The sequence below is a fragment of the Argopecten irradians genome, chromosome 5 (assembly GCF_041381155.1).
Source record: "Argopecten irradians isolate NY chromosome 5, Ai_NY, whole genome shotgun sequence".
In the NCBI taxonomy this organism is placed as follows: Eukaryota; Metazoa; Mollusca; class Bivalvia; order Pectinida; family Pectinidae; genus Argopecten; species Argopecten irradians.
In genome coordinates this window covers 463,965-483,641 of record NC_091138.1, presented here as the reverse complement: position 1 = coordinate 483,641, position 19,677 = coordinate 463,965, and the positions used below count along the sequence as shown (strand labels likewise).

The 19,677-nt window shown below is 41.4% G+C and overlaps 1 protein-coding gene across 4 annotated transcripts in view; it reads right to left on the bottom strand.

Moving 5' to 3' along the window:
• The window catches only part of LOC138322602 (G protein-activated inward rectifier potassium channel 3-like), a 121,746-nt gene that overhangs the window by 32,846 nt on the left and 69,223 nt on the right, over positions 1-19,677 (bottom strand). For 3 of the 4 annotated variants that reach the window (XM_069266573.1, XM_069266571.1, XM_069266570.1), the window contains exon 2: positions 4,558-6,133. In XM_069266573.1, coding sequence (XP_069122674.1) covers positions 4,584-5,981 — 1,398 coding nt within the window. In that variant the 5' untranslated portion in view covers positions 5,982-6,133 and the 3' untranslated portion in view covers positions 4,558-4,583. Of the gene's footprint in view, positions 1-4,557; positions 6,134-6,563; positions 6,685-19,677 lie in introns of all 4 variants that reach the window. The other variant, XM_069266572.1, reaches the window with a different exon arrangement.

Sequence of the window (19,677 nt, the reverse complement as noted above, 5' to 3'; positions counted from 1 at the left end):
ATTTAAACCTACCTTATTATGTTGGACCTACTGTTATAAAAGAGGATACTATTAAACTTACCTTATTGTGTTGGGCTACTGTCATAAACGAGGATACTATTTAAAAAACCTACCTTATTGTGTTTTGCCTACTGTCATAAGAGAGGATACTATTTAAACCTACCTTATTGTGTTGGACCTACTGTCATAAAAGAGGATACTATTAAACTTACCTTATTGTGTTGGGCCTACTGTCATAAGAGAGGATACTATTTAAATCTACCTTGTTACTATGTGTTGGGCCTACTGTCATAAGAGAGGATACTATTTAAACCTACCTTGTTACTATGTGTTTGGCCTACTGTAATAAGAGAGGATACTATTTAAACCTACCTTATTGTGTTGGGCCTACTGTCATAAGAGAGGATACTATTTAACCTACTTTATTGTGTTGGGCCTACTGTCATAACAGAGGATACTATTTAAACCCTACCTTATTGTGTTGGACCTACTGTCATAAAAGAGGATACTATTAAACTTACCTTATTGTGTTGGGCTACTGTCATAAAAGAGGATACTATTTAACCTACCTTATTGTGTTTTGCCTACTGTCATAAGAGAGGATACTATTTAAACCTACCTTATTGTGTTGGGCCTACTGTCATAAGAGAGGATACTATTTAAACCTACCTTATTGTGTTGGGCTACTTTTATAAAAGAGGATACTATTTAAACCTACTTTATTGTGTTGGGCCAACTGTCATAAGAGAGGATACTATTTAAACCTACCTTATTGTGTTAGGCCAACCGTCATAAGAGAGGATACTATTTAAACCTACCTTATTGTGTTGGACCTACTGTCATAAGAGAGGATACTATTTAACCTACCCTATTGTGTTGAGCCTACTATCATAAGAGAGGATACTATCTAAACCTACCTTATTGTGTTGGGCCTACTGTCATAAGAGAGGATACTATTTAAACCTACCTTATTGTGTTGGGCCTACTGTCATAAGAGAGGATACTATTTAAACCTACTTTATTGTTTTGGGCCTACTGTCATAAAAGAGGATACTATTTAAACCTACTTTATTGTGTTGGGCCTACTGTCATAAGAGAGGATACTATTTAAACCTACTTTATTGTGTTAGGCCAACCGTCATAAGAGAGGATACTATTTAAACCTACCTTGTTACTATGTGTTTTGCCTACTGTAATAAGAGAGGATACTATTTAAACCTACCTTATTGTGTTGGGCCTACTGTCATAAGAGAGGATACTATTTAACCTACTTTATTGTGTTGGGCCTACTGCCATAACAGAGGATACTATTTAAACCTACCTTATTGTGTTGGACCTACTGTCATAAAAGAGGATACTATTAAACTTACCTTATTGTGTTGGGCCTACTGTCATAAGAGAGGATACTATTTAAACCTACCTTGTTTACTATGTGTTTGGCCTACTGTCATAAGAGAGGATACTATTTAAACCTACCATATTGTGTTGGGCCTACTGTCATAAAAGAGGATACTATTTAACCTACTTTATTGTGTTGGGCCTACTGTCATAAGAGAGGATACTATTTAAACCTACCTTATTGTGTTAGGCCAACCGTCATAAGAGAGGATACTATTTAAACCTACCTTATTGTGTTGGACCTACTGTCATAAGAGAGGATACTATTTAACATACCTTATTGTGTTGGGCCTACTGTCATAAGAGAGGATACTATCTAAACCTACCTTATTATGTGGGGCCTACTGTCATAAGAGAGGATACTATTTAAACCTACCTTATTGTGTTGGGCCTACTGTCATAAGAGAGGATACTATTTAAACCTACTTTATTGTGTTGGGCCTACTGTCATAAGAGAGGATACTATTTAAACCTACCTTATTGTGTTGGACCTACTGTCATAAAAGAGGATACTATTAAACTTACCTTATTGTTTTGGGCTACTGTCATAAACGAGGATACTATTTAACCTACCTTATTGTGTTTTGCCTACTGTCATAAGAGAGGATACTATTTAAACCTACCATATTGTGTTGGGCCTACTGTCATAAAAGAGGATACTATTTAAACCTACTTTATTGTGTTGGGCCTACTGTCATAAGAGAGGATACTATTTAAACCTACCTTATTGTGTTAGGCCAACCGTCATAAGAGAGGATACTATTTAAACCTACCTTATTGTGTTGGACCTACTGTCATAAGAGAGGATACTATTTAACATACCTTATTGTGTTGGGCCTACTGTCATAAGAGAGGATACTATCTAAACCTACCTTATTATGTGGGGCCTACTGTCATAAGAGAGGATACTATTTAAACCTACCTTATTGTGTTGGGCCTACTGTCATATGAGAGGATACTATTTAAACCTTCTTTATTATGTTGGGCCTACTGTCATAAGAGAGGATACTATTTAAACCTACTTTATTGTGTTGGACACACTGTCATAAGAGAGGATACTATTTAAACCTACCTTATTGTGTTGGGCCTACTGTCATAAGAGAGGATACTATTTAAACCTATCTTGTTACTTTGTGTTGGGCCTACTGTCATAAGAGAGGATACTATTTAAACCTATCTTGTTACTATGTGTTGGGCCTACTGTCATAAGAGAGGATACTATTTAAACCTACCTTATTGTGTTGGGCCTACTGTCATAAGAGAGGATACTATTTAAACCTACTTTATTGTGTTGGGCCAACTGTCATAAGAGAGGATACTATTTAAACCTACCTTATTGTGTTAGGCCAACCGTCATAAGAGAGGATACTATTTAAACCTACCTTATTGTGTTGGACCTACTGTCATAAGAGAGGATACTATTTAACCTACCCTATTGTGTTGAGCCTACTATCATAAGAGAGGATACTATCTAAACCTACCTTATTGTGTTGGGCCTACTGTCATAAGAGAGGATACTATTTAAACCTACCTTATTGTGTTGGACCTACTGTCATAAGAGAGGATACTATTTAACATACCTTATTGTGTTGGGCCTACTGTCATAAGAGAGGATACTATCTAAACCTACCTTATTATGTGGGGCCTACTGTCATAAGAGAGGATACTATTTAAACCTACCTTATTGTGTTGGGCCTACTGTCATATGAGAGGATACTATTTAAACCTTCTTTATTATGTTGGGCCTACTGTCATAAGAGAGGATACTATTTAAACCTACTTTATTGTGTTGGGACACTACTGTCATAAGAGAGGATACTATTTAAACCTACCTTATTGTGTTGGGCCTACTGTCATAAGAGAGGATACTATTTAAACCTATCTTGTTACTTTGTGTTGGGCCTACTGTCATAAGAGTAGGATACTATTTAAACCTATCTTGTTACTATGTGTTGGGCCTACTGTCATAAGAGAGGATACTATTTAAACCTACCTTATTGTGTTGGGCCTACTGTCATAAGAGAGGATACTATTTAAACCTACTTTATTGTGTTGGGCCAACTGTCATAAGAGAGGATACTATTTAAACCTACCTTATTGTGTTAGGCCAACCGTCATAAGAGAGGATACTATTTAAACCTACCTTATTGTGTTGGACCTACTGTCATAAGAGAGGATACTATTTAACCTACCCTATTGTGTTGAGCCTACTATCATAAGAGAGGATACTATCTAAACCTACCTTATTGTGTTGGGCCTACTGTCATAAGAGAGGATACTATTTAAACCTACCTTATTGTGTTGGGCCTACTGTCATAAGAGAGGATACTATTTAAACCTACTTTATTGTGTTGGGCCTACTGTCATAAGAGAGGATACTATTTAAACCTACTTTATTGTGTTAGGCCAACCGTCATAAGAGAGGATACTATTTAAACCTACCTTGTTACTATGTGTTTTGCCTACTGTAATAAGAGAGGATACTATTTAAACCTACCTTATTGTGTTGGGCCTACTGTCATAAGAGAGGATACTATTTAACCTACTTTATTGTGTTGGGCCTACTGTCATAACAGAGGATACTATTTAAACCTACCTTATTGTGTTGGACCTACTGTCATAAAAGAGGATACTATTAAACTTACCTTATTGTGTTGGGCCTACTGTCATAAGAGAGGATACTATTTAAATCTACCTTGTTACTATGTGTTGGGCCTACTGTCATAAGAGAGGATACTATTTAAACCTACCTTATTGTGTTGGACCTACTGTCATAAAAGAGGATACTATTAAACTTACCTTATTGTGTTGGGCCTACTGTCGTAAGAGAGGATACTATTTAAACCTACCTTATTGTGTTGTGCCTACTGTCATAAGAGAGGATACTATTTAAACCTACCTTATTGTGTTGGGCCTACTGTCATAAGAGAGGATACTATTTAAACCTACCTTATTGTGTTGGGCCTACTGTCATAAGAGAGGATACTATTTAAACCTATCTTGTTACTATGTGTTGGGCCTACTGTCATAAGAGAGGATACTATTTAAACCTACCTTATTGTGTTGGGCCTACTGTCATAAGAGAGGATACTATTTAAACCTACCTTGTTACTATGTGTTGGGCCTACTGTCATAAGAGAGGATACTATTTAAACCTACCTTGTTACTATGTGTTGGGCCTACTGTCATAAGAGCGTTTCTGATTCTTCAGCTGCAATTCGACTCGGTATGGAACTGTCTTGTGAATCTAGATCGTCATCATCAAAGTCTGTTTGAGCGACACCATGTCGCTTGATGACGTAAGGACTTGGATATCTGTCTGGTTTGGTTGACCCTAATGACGTATTCTCATCGTCCTCTATATACGTATTTTCCTGCACAGTGTCACCCATATCGGCCAGCTCCTTTGCACTACACTGTGGTGTTTCCACTGCCATTGTGTTGTGGAATCGAGAGAAGTCTATCTGATATTGGCCGTTTTCCTTGCGGAATGTAACAAGACGTTCAAATCTATGGCCCCAGAGAATCTCACCAGGGAGGTAAGAACTGCGGGCTTGTGTTGTCATTCCGGTAGACTCCACTATACCTTCGAGGATGATGATGAGTTCAAACTGCTCACGATGGAGATCGTCTGGAGACATCTCCCAGAATGGACTGTCCTCATCAATTTTGTGGACTATGATGACCGGCCAGACCAGAAACAGGCGGTCTTGTCCATCCTCGTATCCTAAGTCCACATCATACTGATACAAGGGTAGTATTTCACCCTCTTTTGTGATTTTCTTTTTTATCACAACTGCACGCACATGTGCCTCAACAATATGAGATTTACGCATGTCACCAACGCGGAATAACAAACACATCTCTCCATCCTGTTTACAGATACATGCATTTTTACTGAACATGAGAGTTTCTGCTCTCTTTTTAGGCCGTGAGAGTTTAGCAAAAACAATACCCGTCATCATAGCTTGACAGATCACACCAAAACACGATTGAATCATCATCACCGTGATCGCCTCGGGACACTCCTCTGTCGTGTGGCGAGAACCGTATCCAATGGTATGTTGTGTCTCTATCGAAAACAAAAGCGCTGACGTAAATGAGCGCATTTCCCTGACACATGGTACCCATTTATCACTATCCATGTTGTCAGGGTCAAGGTCACCGTGTGAAAAGCATATCAACCACCATATTACTGCGAATATAAGCCAACTCAGAATAAAAGCCATTGCAAATAATAAAAGATTATACCTCCATTTTATATCTACTAACGTTGTAAAGATATCGGCCAGAAAACGTCTTCGTCTTTTTCTGATATTAGTCTGTGTAATATTAACTTCTCCGTTTTTATACACTAATCGTCGTCGCATTCGTTTACTGAAGTGTCTGTCTGCCCGTCTGTGTAGCACAGGCCCATTACTCTGTGGTACACTTCTGGCCAGAAATTCTGTGAACGACTCCTGTGAGCCGATTTTGGGGTCGTGTTTGCCATTATCTAAAATGTCCGGCTCCCCAGATTGTAGACCGCTGGTTGGGGGGCCCACCATTGGCCCATACCCAGTTTCCATGACCACTGTCTGCATGAGTTTTAGGATAGTGGCCAGAGCTTTAGCAATGCCAAAGTCCTTGAATCCCACGGACTTCTCCACCTTGGAGGGTAGGATGGCAACTTCCAAAACTGTTGCTATAGCGATGATTTTGGTTGATTTTCATACATATTGTTGAAGATTTAGAACTGAAAAGATAAAAAAGAGAAATAATAAGTAATTCTGATATACCACATTGCATACCCTTAACATCTAATCATAGATATATTTTTTGTTGTAAAAGTTACCTCCCCTACATAAACTGGCCTGAAATGTTCATTGTTGTAAGATCCATCTAATCTACAAATAGATTCTTATTATCCGACACGTATATTCATGTCATGCTTCATTACACTACATGCCTCAGTGAACCCCATCACTAATGTACTCTAACAAAAGCCAGTACATAGTGCCTTTACAATACTAAAAGCTTTTATATATTTTAGGATGATCTAGCTTGGTTTGTCTCATCTCTCTGACATCTAAGTTATACAACAATACAGCCACCTAAGTACAATATCAGTACATCAGAGTTATACAACAATACAGCAGCCAATCATCTATGTACAATATAAGTACCCGCATGGTTACTGCATGTTATAACTGGTCCAATTGTCAACAACCTGCCATGTACAGTGAAACACACCAGCTAGGTCCTGTTTGTTGGAATCGCTGTTCAATAATCTGATAACTGCTGCATCTGCAACATGTCCACAACAGGAAACATCAGTTCTATGTACTGTTCTCACACTGTGTGATGTACTGTTCTCATACACATGTGATGTACTGTTATCACACAAGTGTGATGTACTGTTATCACACAAGTGTGATGTACTGTTCTCACACTGCATGATGTACTGTTCTCACACTGCATGATGTACTGTTCTCACACTGCGTGATGTACTGTTCTCACACTGACACTACTGTTCAATGATGTACTGTTCTCATACTGCATGATGTACTGTTCTCACACGCTGAACGTTCTCACACGTGTGTGATGTACTGTTCTCATACACATGTGATGTACTGTTATCACACAAGTGTGATGTACTGTTCTCACACTGCATGATGTACTGTTCTCACACTGCATGATGTACTGTTCTCACACTGCGTGATGTACTGTTCTCACACACTGCATGATGTACTGTTCTCACACTGTGTGATGTACTGTTCTCACACTGCATGAATGTATACTGTTCTCACACTGCATGATGTACTGTTCTCACACTGCGTGATGTACTGTTCTCACACTGCATGATACTATTCTCATACTGCATGATGTACTGTTCTGTCTCACACTGTGTGATGTACTGTTCTCATACACATGTGATGTACTGTTATCACACAAGTGTGATGTACTGTTATCACACAAGTGTGATGTACTGTTTTCACACTGCATGATGTACTGTTCTCATACTGCATGATGTACTGTTCTCACACTGCGTGATGTACTGTTTCTCCCACACGAGTGAGATGTACTGTTCTCACAATTGTGATGTACTGTTCTCACACTGTATGATATACTGTTCTCACACTTGTGTGATGTACTGTTCTCACACACAAGTGTGATGTACTGTTCTCCATTAGTGTGATGTACTGTTCTCACACTAGCGTGATGTACTGTTCTCTCTCACACTAGTGTGATGTATTGTTCTCACACAAGTGTGATGTACTGTTCTCACACTGTGTGATGTACTGTTCTCACACTGGTGTAATGTACTGTTCTCACACTGCGTGATGTACTGTTCTCACACTAGTGTGATGTACTGTTCTCACACTAGTGTAATGTACTGTTCTCACACTGGCATGATGTGCTGTTCTCACATTAGTGTAATGTACTGTTCTCACACTGGTGTGATGTACTGTTCTCAAAGTGGTGTAGTTTCTGTTCTCACACTGGAGACATAGGATGGTCAAATTTATCACCAGCCCTTCTTTAGGCCTTATATAGCGTTAGCTGCTGATGGGGTACTGAACACAACCAGACATGGCACCAATGTACAAATAAATATACAGTATGTGACTTAAAATGTTTAAAATGTGTTTGATTCCAAGCAACAGTTGTAAAATGAAGGAAAATTGTTTCATAATGTGGTAAGATAATGTTAATCAGAGAACCTTTGAACCAATGACCCTGACAATGACCACTCTCAGTCAACTTCAGTTACTAGTTTTCTGCACATGTTCAAAGTCCAATATGGCCACTGAGCAGCCATTTTGAATCCAATTTCCTTCATTGTGATTGTCTAAAAGAAAACTGACAACTGGATGGAAGAAGGACAGACCAATCGGTGGACAAACTGATGACTATAGGGCACCCAATTCTCAGAGCGAGACCCTAATAATGTTCCACCTGACCATGTTGGTTTCCAATGAGATATAATTTTCTAATTATAAATCCAAGTCCAGGTATTGAATGACTTTTTAGAATCAGGCTGAATATGAAGCCTACAAGTAAACAAAAGTAGAGCAGGCTTTGTTGATGGTGATTCACACAAGTGTACTGGTATGCCCCATATCCTACACACACATTATATAGTTCAGACATGGAAAACTCATTAACCCTCAACTACAAAACCTATAAATTATGTATATCCCCCAATCCCGACCCCCTGGGGTACAGTTACTGGCTACCTTCCCCTCCCCCTTCACATACCAAGCCTTACTTGCTAACAGAAGATGTAAACTAGTAGCTACAATTTCCCTCCTACCCTACCTTTTAGCTACAGTGGTGTGTAGTTATTGAGTTCACATATTAATTCCTTCAGTTATATTTTTCCTCTTATTAAAATAAGAAATTTACCCCCATTCCCAGGGTAAAGTGATTTCTAGCTATTGCTTGCACCTTCGCATGCCGTGCTCTCACCTTAACTTACTTATCCCAACCCCTGAGGTTTTTAACTGATGTTTAGCTAGTGGTGAATTTACTTACTTATCTCCTACTCCCTGGGGTTTTAAGTGATGTCTAGCTATTCCCAACCCCAAGGGTCTAGCTAGAACTAATGCTATGTGTTTCAGTAACTATACAATCGCACCGATGTGTAAAGGTTATACATTTACACATGTAGAGGTTATCTACACATGTAGAGGTTATACATACACACTTGTAGAGGTTATACATACACACATGTAGAGGTTATCTACTCATGTAGAGGTTATACATTTACACATGTAGAGGTTATACATCTACACATGTAGAGGTTATACATTTACACATGTAGAGGTTATACATTTACACATGTAGAGGTTATACATCTACACATGTAGAGGTTATACATTTACACATGTAGAGGTTATACATCTACACATGTAGAGGTAATAACATCATGTAGAGGTTATCATACACATGTAGAGGTTATACACATGTAGAGGTTATACATACTACACATGTAGAGGTTATACATTTACACATGTAGAGGTTATACATCTACACATGTAGAGGTTATACATCGTACACATGTAGAGGTTACATCTACTCATGTACTATACATTTAACACATGTAGAGGTTATACATCTCACACAATGTAGAGGTTATACATTTACACATGTAGAGGTTATACATCTACACATGTAGAGGTTATACATTTACACATGTAGAGGTTATCTACACATGTAGAGGTTATACATCTACACATGTAGAGGTTATACATCGACACATGTAGAGGTTATACATTTACACATGTAGAGGTTATACATCTACACATGTAGAGGTTATACATCTACACATGTAGAGGTTATACATTTACACATGTAGAGGTTATACATCCACACATGTAGAGGTTATACATCTACACATGTAGAGGTTATACATCCACACATGTAGAGGTTATACATCGACACATGTAGAGGTTATACATACACATGTAGAGGTTATACATCTACACATGTAGAGGTTATACATCTACACATGTAGAGGTTATACATATTACACAGTTTATATACACATGTAGAGGTTATACATCTACACATGTAGAGGTTATACATCTACACATGTAGAGGTTTATACATCTACACATGTAGAGGTAATACATTTACACATGTAGAGGATTATACATCTCACACAGGTTATTCTTTTTCACTGTAGAGGTTATACATACACACATGTAGAGGTTATACATCTACACATGTAGAGGTTATACATTTACACATGTAGAGGTTATACATTTACACATGTAGAGGTTATACATTTACACATGTAGAGGTTATACATTTACACATGTAGAGGTTATACATTTACACATGTAGAGGTTATACATTTACACATGTAGAGGTTATACATTTACACATGTAGAGGTTTATACATTGGAGGATACACATGTAGAAGAGGTTATACATCGACACATGTAGAGGTTATCATCTACACATGTAGAGGTTATACATCAACACATGTAGAGGTTATACATTTACACATGTAGAGGTTATACATCTACACATGTAGAGGTTATACATCCACACATGTAGAGGTTATACATTTTACACAGTTAATGATGAGAGGTTATACATTTACACATGTAGAGGTTATACATCTACACATGTAGAGGTTATACATTTACACATGTAGAGGTTATACATTTACACATGTAGAGGTTATACATTTACACATGTAGAGGTTATACATCCACACATGTAGAGGTTATACATCTACACATGTAGAGGTTATACATCTACACATGTAGAGGTTATCTACACATGTAGAGGTTATCTACACATGTAGAGGTTATACATCTACACATGTAGAGGTTATACATCTACACATGTAGAGGTTATACATCTACACATGTAGAGGTTATACATTTACACATGTAGAGGTTATACATCTACACATGTAGAGGTTATACATCTACACATGTAGAGGTTATACATCAACACATGTAGAGGTTATACATTTACACATGTAGAGGTTATACATTTACACATGTAGAGGTTATACATCTACACATGTAGAGGTTATACATTTACACATGTAGAGGTTATACATTTACACATGTAGAGGTTTATCTACACATGTAAGGTTATATCTACACATGTAGAGGTTATCTACACATGGTAAGAGGTTAATCTACACATGTAGAGCAGGTATACATCTACACATGTAGAGGTTATACTATCTACACATGTAGAGGTTATACATCTACACATGTAGAAGGTTATGTTTTGATACATGTAGATTACACAACATACATGTAGAGGTTTATTATCCACATCTGCATGTGATAAGCAGCTCACATCAGGTGTTCTGACAGGTTAGGTAGACATGTTTATACATTACAATACACATGTAATGAGAGTCATACATTTACGTTAGAGTGTTTACACATGTAAGGAGGTTATCACACCACCGCATGTAGAGGGTTAGATATCTCGACATATTACCACAGACCCTCCACCTCTGGGTCGTGAGTGCCATGTGGGGCAGTTGCCAGGTACTTACCACTGGTCAGTGGTTTTTCTTTCCCCCACCAACAAACCCAGCATGTCCATACATGACCCTGGCTGTTGATACGATTTAACACATGTATGAGAGGTTATACAAGAACCCATGTAGAGGTTAACGGTCACACTGATAGAGGTTTGATTCAAATAGTTATACATTGTGTAGATAGGTTATACATTTTACCACATCTCTATGTCTCTTTAGGCTAGTCCTACTCAAGTAGGACCACCATCTCTATGTCTCTGTAGGCTAGTCCTACTCAAAGGACCACCATCACTATGTCTCCTGTACGCTAGCCCTACTCAAGGGACCACCAATCTCTATGTCTCCCTGTAGGCTAGTCCTACTCAAGCTCAAGGACCACCATCTCTATGTCTCTGTAGGCTAGTCCTACTCAAAGGACCACCATCTCTATGTCTCTTAGGCTAGTCCCTACTCAAGGGACCACCATCTCTATGTCTCTGTAGGCTAGCCCTACTCAAGGGACCACCATCTCTATGTCTCTGTAGGCTAGTCCCTACTCAAGGGACCACCATCTCTATGTCTCTGTAGGCTAGCCCTACTCAAGGGACCACCATCTCTATGTCTCTGTAGGCTAGTCCTACTCAAGGGACCACCATCTCTATGTCTCTGTAGCTAGTCCTACTCAAAGGACCACCATCTCTATGTCTCTGTAGGCTTAGTCCTACTCAAGGGACCACCATCTCTATGTCTCTGTAGGCTAGTCCTACTCAAAGGACCACCATCTCTATGTCTCTGTAGGCTAGTCCTACTCAAGGGACCACCATCTCTATGTCTCTGTAGGCTAGTCCTACTCAAGGGACCACCATCTCTATGTCTCTGTAGGCTAGTCCTACTCAAAGGACCACCATCTCTATGTCTCTGTAGGCTAGTCCTACTCAAGGGACCACCATCTCTATGTCTCTGTAGGCTAGTCATACTCAAAGGACCACCATCTCTATGTCTCTGTAGGCTAGTCCTACTCAAGGGACCACCATCTCTATGTCTCTGTAGGCTAGTCCTACTCAAGGGACCACCATCTCTATGTCTCTGTAGGCTAGTCCTACTCAAAGGACCACCATCTCTATGTCTCTGTAGGCTAGTCCTATACTCAAGGGACCACCATCTCTATGTCTCTGTAGGCTAGCCCTACTCAAGGGACCACCATCTCTATGTCTCTGTAGGCTAGTCCTACTCAAAGGACCACCACCATCTCTATGTCTCTTAGGCTAGGGACCACTATCTCTATGTCTCTGTAGGCTAGTCCTACTCAAGGGACCACCATCTCTATGTCTCTGTAGGCTAGTCCCTACTCAAGGGACCACCATCTCTATGTCTCTGTAGGCTAGTCCTACTCAAGGACCACCATCTCTATGTCTCTGTAGGCTAGTCCTACTCAAGGGACCACCATCTCTATGTCTCTGTAGGCTAGTCCTACTCAAAGGACCACCATCTCTATGTCTCTGTAGGCTAGTCCTACTCAAGGGACCACCATCTCTATGTCTCTGTAGGCTAGTCCTACTCAAGGGACCACCATCTCTATGTCTCTGTAGGCTAGTCCTACTCAAAGGACCACCATCTCTATGTCTCTGTAGGCTAGTCCTACTCAAGGGACCACCATCTCTATGTCTCTGTAGGCTAGCCCTACTCAAAGGACCACCATCTCTATGTCTCTGTAGGCTAGCCCTACTCAAGGGACCACCATCTCTATGTCTCTGTAGGCTAGTCCTACTCAAAGGACCACCATCTCTATGTCTCTGTAGGCTAGTCCTACTCAAAGGACCACCATCTCTATGTCTCTGTAGGCTAGTCCTACTCAAAGGACCACCATCTTTATGTCTCTGTAGGCTAGTCCTACTCAAGGGACCACCATCTCTATGTCTCTGTAGGCTAGTCCTATACTCAAGGGACCACCATCTCTATGTCTCTGTAGGCTAGTCCTACTCAAGGGACCACCATCTCTATGTCTCTGTAGGCTAGTCCTACTCAAGGGACCACCATCTCTATGTCTCTGTAGGCTAGCCCTACTCAAAGGGACCACCATCTCTATGTCTCTGTAGGCTAGTCCTACTCAAGGGACCACCATCTCTATGTCTCTGTAGGCTAGTCCTACTCAAGGGACCACCATCTCTATGTCTCTGTAGGCTAGTCCTACTCAAGGGACCACCATCTCTATGTCTCTGTAGGCTAGCCCTACTCAAGGGACCACCATCTCTATGTCTCTGTAGGCTAGCCCTACTCAAGGGACCACCATCTCTATGTCTCTGTAGGCTAGTCCTACTCAAGGGACCACCATCTCTATGTCTCTGTAGGCTAGTCCTACTCAAGGGACCACCATCTCTATGTCTCTGTAGGCTAGCCCTACTCAAGGGACCACCATCTCTATGTCTCTGTAGGCTAGCCCTACTCAAGGGACCACCATCTCTATGTCTCTGTAGGCTAGTCCTACTCAAGGGACCACCATCTCTATGTCTCTGTAGGCTAGTCCTACTCAAGGGACCACCATCTCTATGTCTCTGTAGGCTAGTCCTACTCAAGGGACCACCATCTCTATGTCTCTGTAGGCTAGCCCTACTCAAGGGACCACCATCTCTATGTCTCTGTAGGCTAGTCCTACTCAAGGGACCACCATCTCTATGTCTCTGTAGGCTAGTCCTACTCAAAAGGACCACCATCTCTATGTCTCTGTAGGCTAGCCCTACTCAAGGGACCACCATCTCTATGTCTCTGTAGGCTAGTCCTACTCAAGGGACCACCATCTCTATGTCTCTGTAGGCTAGTCCTACTCAAGGGACCACCATCTCTATGTCTCTGTAGGCTAGTCCTACTCAAGGGACCACCATCTCTATGTCTCTGTAGGCTAGTCCTACTCAAGGGACCACCATCTCTATGTCTCTGTAGGCTAGTCCTACTCAAGGGACCACCATCTCTATGTCTCTTTAGGCTAGCCCTACTCAAGGGACCACCATCTCTATGTCTCTGTAGGCTAGTCCTACTCAAGGGACCACCATCTCTATGTCTCTGTAGGCTAGTCCTACTCAAGGGACCACCATCTCTATGTCTCTGTAGGCTAGTCCTACTCAAGGGACCACCATCTCTATGTCTCTGTAGGCTAGTCCTACTCAAGGGACCACCATCTCTATGTCTCTGTAGGCTAGTCCTACTCAAAGGACCACCATCTCTATGTCTCTGTAGGCTAGCCCTACTCAAGGGACCACCATCTCTATGTCTCTGTAGGCTAGTCCTACTCAAAGGACCACCATCTCTATGTCTCTGTAGGCTAGTCCTACTCAAGGGACCACCATCTCTATGTCTCTGTAGGCTAGTCCTACTCAAAGGACCACCATCTCTATGTCTCTGTAGGCTAGTCCTACTCAAGGGACCACCATCTCTATGTCTCTGTAGGCTAGTCCTACTCAAAGGACCACCATCTCTATGTCTCTGTAGGCTAGTCCTACTCAAGGGACCACCATCTCTATGTCTCTGTAGGCTAGTCCTACTCAAGGGACCACCATCTCTATGTCTCTGTAGGCTAGTCCTACTCAAGGGACCACCATCTCTATGTCTCTGTAGGCTAGTCCTACTCAAAGGACCACCATCTTTATGTCTCTGTAGGCTAGTCCTACTCAAGGGACCACCATCTCTATGTCTCTGTAGGCTAGTCCTATACTCAAGGGACCACCATCTCTATGTCTCTGTAGGCTAGTCCTACTCAAAGGACCACCATCTCTATGTCTCTGTAGGCTAGTCCTACTCAAGGGACCACCATCTCTATGTCTCTGTAGGCTAGTCCTACTCAAGGGACCACCATCTCTATGTCTCTTTAGGCTAGCCCTACTCAAGGGACCACCATCTCTATGTCTCTGTAGGCTAGTCCTACTCAAAGGACCACCATCTCTATGTCTCTGTAGGCTAGTCCTACTCAAGGGACCACCATCTCTATGTCTCTGTAGGCTAGCCTATTCAAGCCCTCCTACTCAAGGGGACCACCATCTCTATGTCTCTGTAAGGCTAGCCCTACTCAAGGGACCACCATCTCTATGTCTCTGTAGGCTAGTCCCTACTCAAGGGACCACCATCTCTATGTCTCTGTAGGCTAGTCCTACTCAAGGGACCACCATCTCTATGTCTCTGTAGGCTAGTCCTACTCAAGGGACCACCATCTCTATGTCTCTGTAGGCTAGTCCTACTCAAGGGACCACCATCTCTATGTCTCTGTAGGCTAGTCCTACTCAAAGGACCACCATCTCTATGTCTCTGTAGGCTAGTCCTACTCAAGGGACCACCATCTCTATGTCTCTGTAGGCTAGTCCTACTCAAGGGACCACCATCTCTATGTCTCTGTAGGCTAGCCCTACTCAAGGGACCACCATCTCTATGTCTCTGTAGGCTAGTCCTACTCAAGGGACCACCATCTCTATGTCTCTGTAGGCTAGCCCTACTCAAGGGACCACCATCTCTATGTCTCTGTAGGCTAGCCCTACTCAAGGGACCACCATCTCTATGTCTCTGTAGGCTAGTCCTACTCAAAGGACCACCATCTCTATGTCTCTGTAGGCTAGTCCTACTCAAGGGACCACCATCTCTATGTCTCTGTAGGCTAGCCCCTACTCAAGGGACCACCATCTCTATGTCTCTGTAGGCTAGTCCTACTTCAAGGGACCACCATCTCTATGTCTCTGTAGGCTAGTCCTACTCAAGGGACCACCATCTCTATGTCTCTGTAGGCTAGCCCTACTCAAGGGACCACCATCTCTATGTCTCTGTAGGCTAGTCCCTACTCAAAGGGACCACCATCTCTATGTCTCTGTAGGCTAGTCCTACTCAAGGGACCACCATCTCTATGTCTCTGTAGGCTAGTCCTACTCAAGGGACCACCATCTCTATGTCTCTGTAGGCTAGCCCTACTCAAGGGACCACCATCTCTATGTCTCTGTAGGCTAGTCCTACTCAAGGGACCACCATCTCTATGTCTCTGTAGGCTAGTCCTACTCAAGGGACCACCATCTCTATGTCTCTGTAGGCTTTTAGATCCTACTCAAGGGACCACCATCTCTATGTCTCTGTAGGCTAGCCCTACTCAAAGGACCACCATCTCTATGTCTCTGTAGGCTAGTCCTACTCAAGGGACCACCATCTCTATGTCTCTGTAGGCTAGTCCTACTCAAGGGACCACCATCTCTATGTCTCTGTAGGCTAGTCCTACTCAAAGGACCACCATCTCTATGTCTCTGTAGGCTAGTCCTACTCAAGGGACCACCATCTCTATGTCTCTGTAGGCTAGCCCTACTCAAGGGACCACCATCTCTATGTCTCTGTAGGCTAGCCCTACTCAAGGGACCACCATCTCTATGTCTCTGTAGGCTAGCCCTACTCAAGGGACCACCATCTCTATGTCTCTGTAGGCTAGTCCTACTCAAAGGACCACCATCTCTATGTCTCTGTAGGCTAGTCCTACTCACAAGGGACCACCATCTCTATGTCTCTGTAGGCTAGTCCTACTCAAGGGACCACCATCTCTATGTCTCTGTAGGCTAGTCCTACTCAAGGGACCACCATCTCTATGTCTCTGTAGGCTAGTCCTACTCAAGGGACCACCATCTCTATGTCTCTGTAGGCTAGTCCTACTCAAAGGGACCACCATCTCTATGTCTCTGTAGGCTAGTCCTACTCAAGGGACCACCATCTCTATGTCTCTGTAGGCTAGTCCTACTCAAAGGACCCACCATCTCTATGTCTCTGTAGGCTAGTCTACTCAAGGGACCCACCATCCCTATGTTCCCTACTTAATGGACTCTCGTAGGTAGTCCGACTACCAAGGGAACCACCATCTCTATGTCATCTGTAGGCTAGTCCTACTACTCATAGGGACCACTCAAAAGGACCATCCCTATGTCTCTATTAGGCTAGTCCTACTCAAAGGGACCACCATTTTACATCTATGTCTCTGTTGGAATGCCCTACTCAAAGAACCATCACCCGTATATGTTTTCCATTGGCTAGCCCTACTCAAAGACAATTTTCACTGAATTTATGCTGGGCTTACTCAGTAGCTGAACTAATCATTGGCTATCAATAATGTTGATATTGTCCTGGAGTACAGTGTGTGATATTGACAGATGCGTAGATTTACATTATAGAGGGCTATAAGAATGGGTTGAGCCTGACGGGTTTCTAGAGTACAGTGATGATATGGAACAGAAGATTTACATTATAGATGGCTATAAGGAATGGGTCTGAGCCTGAAGGTTTATAGAGTACAGTGATGATATGACAGAGATTTACATTATAGATGGCTATAAGGAATGGGTCTGAGCCTGAAGGTTTATAGAGTACAGTGATGATATGACAGAGATTTACATTATAGATGGCTATAAGGAATGGGTCTGAGCCTGAAGGTTTATAGAGTACAGTGATGATATGACAGAGATTTACATTATAGATGGCTATAAGGAATGGGAACAGTGATGATATAGACAGAGATTTACATAAATAGATGGGCTATAAGGAATGGGTCTGAGCCTGAAGAAGGTTTATAGAGTACAGTGATGATATGACAGAGATTTTACATAATAGGATGGGTCTGAGCCTGAAGCAGGTTTTGTATAGAGTTTTACAGTGCTGGTCGCCGAAGAATAACATTATCGCAGGTATAAGGATGGGATATATATAACCCCCCCCCCCCCCCACCCCCACCCACCCCCCCCCCCCTCGGCAACCCGTGGTTGATGATATGACAGAGATTTACATTATAGATGGCTATAAGGAATGGGAACAGTGATGATATGACAGAGATTTACATTATAGATGGCTATAAGGAATGGGTCTGAGCCTGAAGAAGGTTTATAGAGTACAGTGATGATATGACAGAGATTTACATTATAGATGGCTATAAGGAATGGGTCTGAGCCTGAAGAAGGTTTATAGAGTACAGTGATGATATGACAGAGATTTACATTATAGATGGCTATAAGGAATGGGAACAGTGATGATATGACAGAGATTTACATTATAGATGGCTATAAGGAATGGGTCTGAGCCTGAAGAAGGTTTATAGAGTACAGTGATGATATGACAGAGATTTACATTATAGATGGCTATAAGGAATGGGTCTGAGCCTGAAGAAGGTTTATAGAGTACAGTGATGATATGACAGCGATTTACATTATAGATGGCTATAAGGAATGGGTCTGAGCCTGAAGAAGGTTTATAGAGTACAGTGATGATATGACAGCGATTTACATTATAGATGGCTATAAGGAATGGGTCTGAGCCTGAAGGAAGGTTTATAGAGTACAGTGATGATACTCAGAAGATTTACCAGTATACTCTATGTCTCTGTAGGCTAGTCCTACTCAAAGGACCACAATTTCTTTGTCTTCATAGAGTGAGTCCTAACTTCAAGGGACCATCATCTCTATGGCTACTCAAATGGAATGGGTCTCTTGTCTCTGTTTTTTTTGGCATAGCCTACTCAATGAACCATCACCGTATATGTTTCCATTGGCTTTAGCCCTACTCAATGGGCAATTTTTCATGAAATATACAGATGTAAAACTAGTTAGAAACTAATCTATCATATCCAAATAATGTTGATATTGTTCTGGAGGGAACAAAGTGACTGGCTTAGATGGTAGATTTACATATTTGATGGCTATAAGGAATGGGTCTGAGCTGAAGGTTTGAGAGTACAGTGATGATATGACAGAGAGATTTACATTATAGATGGCTATAAGGAATGGGTCTGAGCCTGAAGAAGGTTTATAGAGTACAGTGATGATATGACAGAGATTTACATTATAGATGGCTATAAGGAATGGGTTTCACAGTGATGAAGAAGGTTTATAGAGTACAGGTGATGATATGACAGAGATTTACATTATAGATGGCTATAAGGAATGGGTCTGAGCCTGAAGAAGGTTTATAGAGTACAGTGATGATTATGACAGAGATTTACATTATAGATGGCTATAAGGAATGGGTCTGAGCCTGAAAGAAGGTTTATATAGAGTACAGTGATGATATGACAGAGATTTACATTATAGATGGCTATAAGGAATGGGTCTGAGCCTGAAGAAGGTTTATAGAGTACAGTGATGATATGACAGAGATTTACATTATAGATGGCTATAAGGAATGGGTCTGAGCCTGAAGGTTTATAGAGTACAGTGATGATATGACAGAGATTTACATTATAGATGGCTATAAGGAATGGGTCTGAGCCTGAAGAAGGTTTATAGAGTACAGTGATGATATGA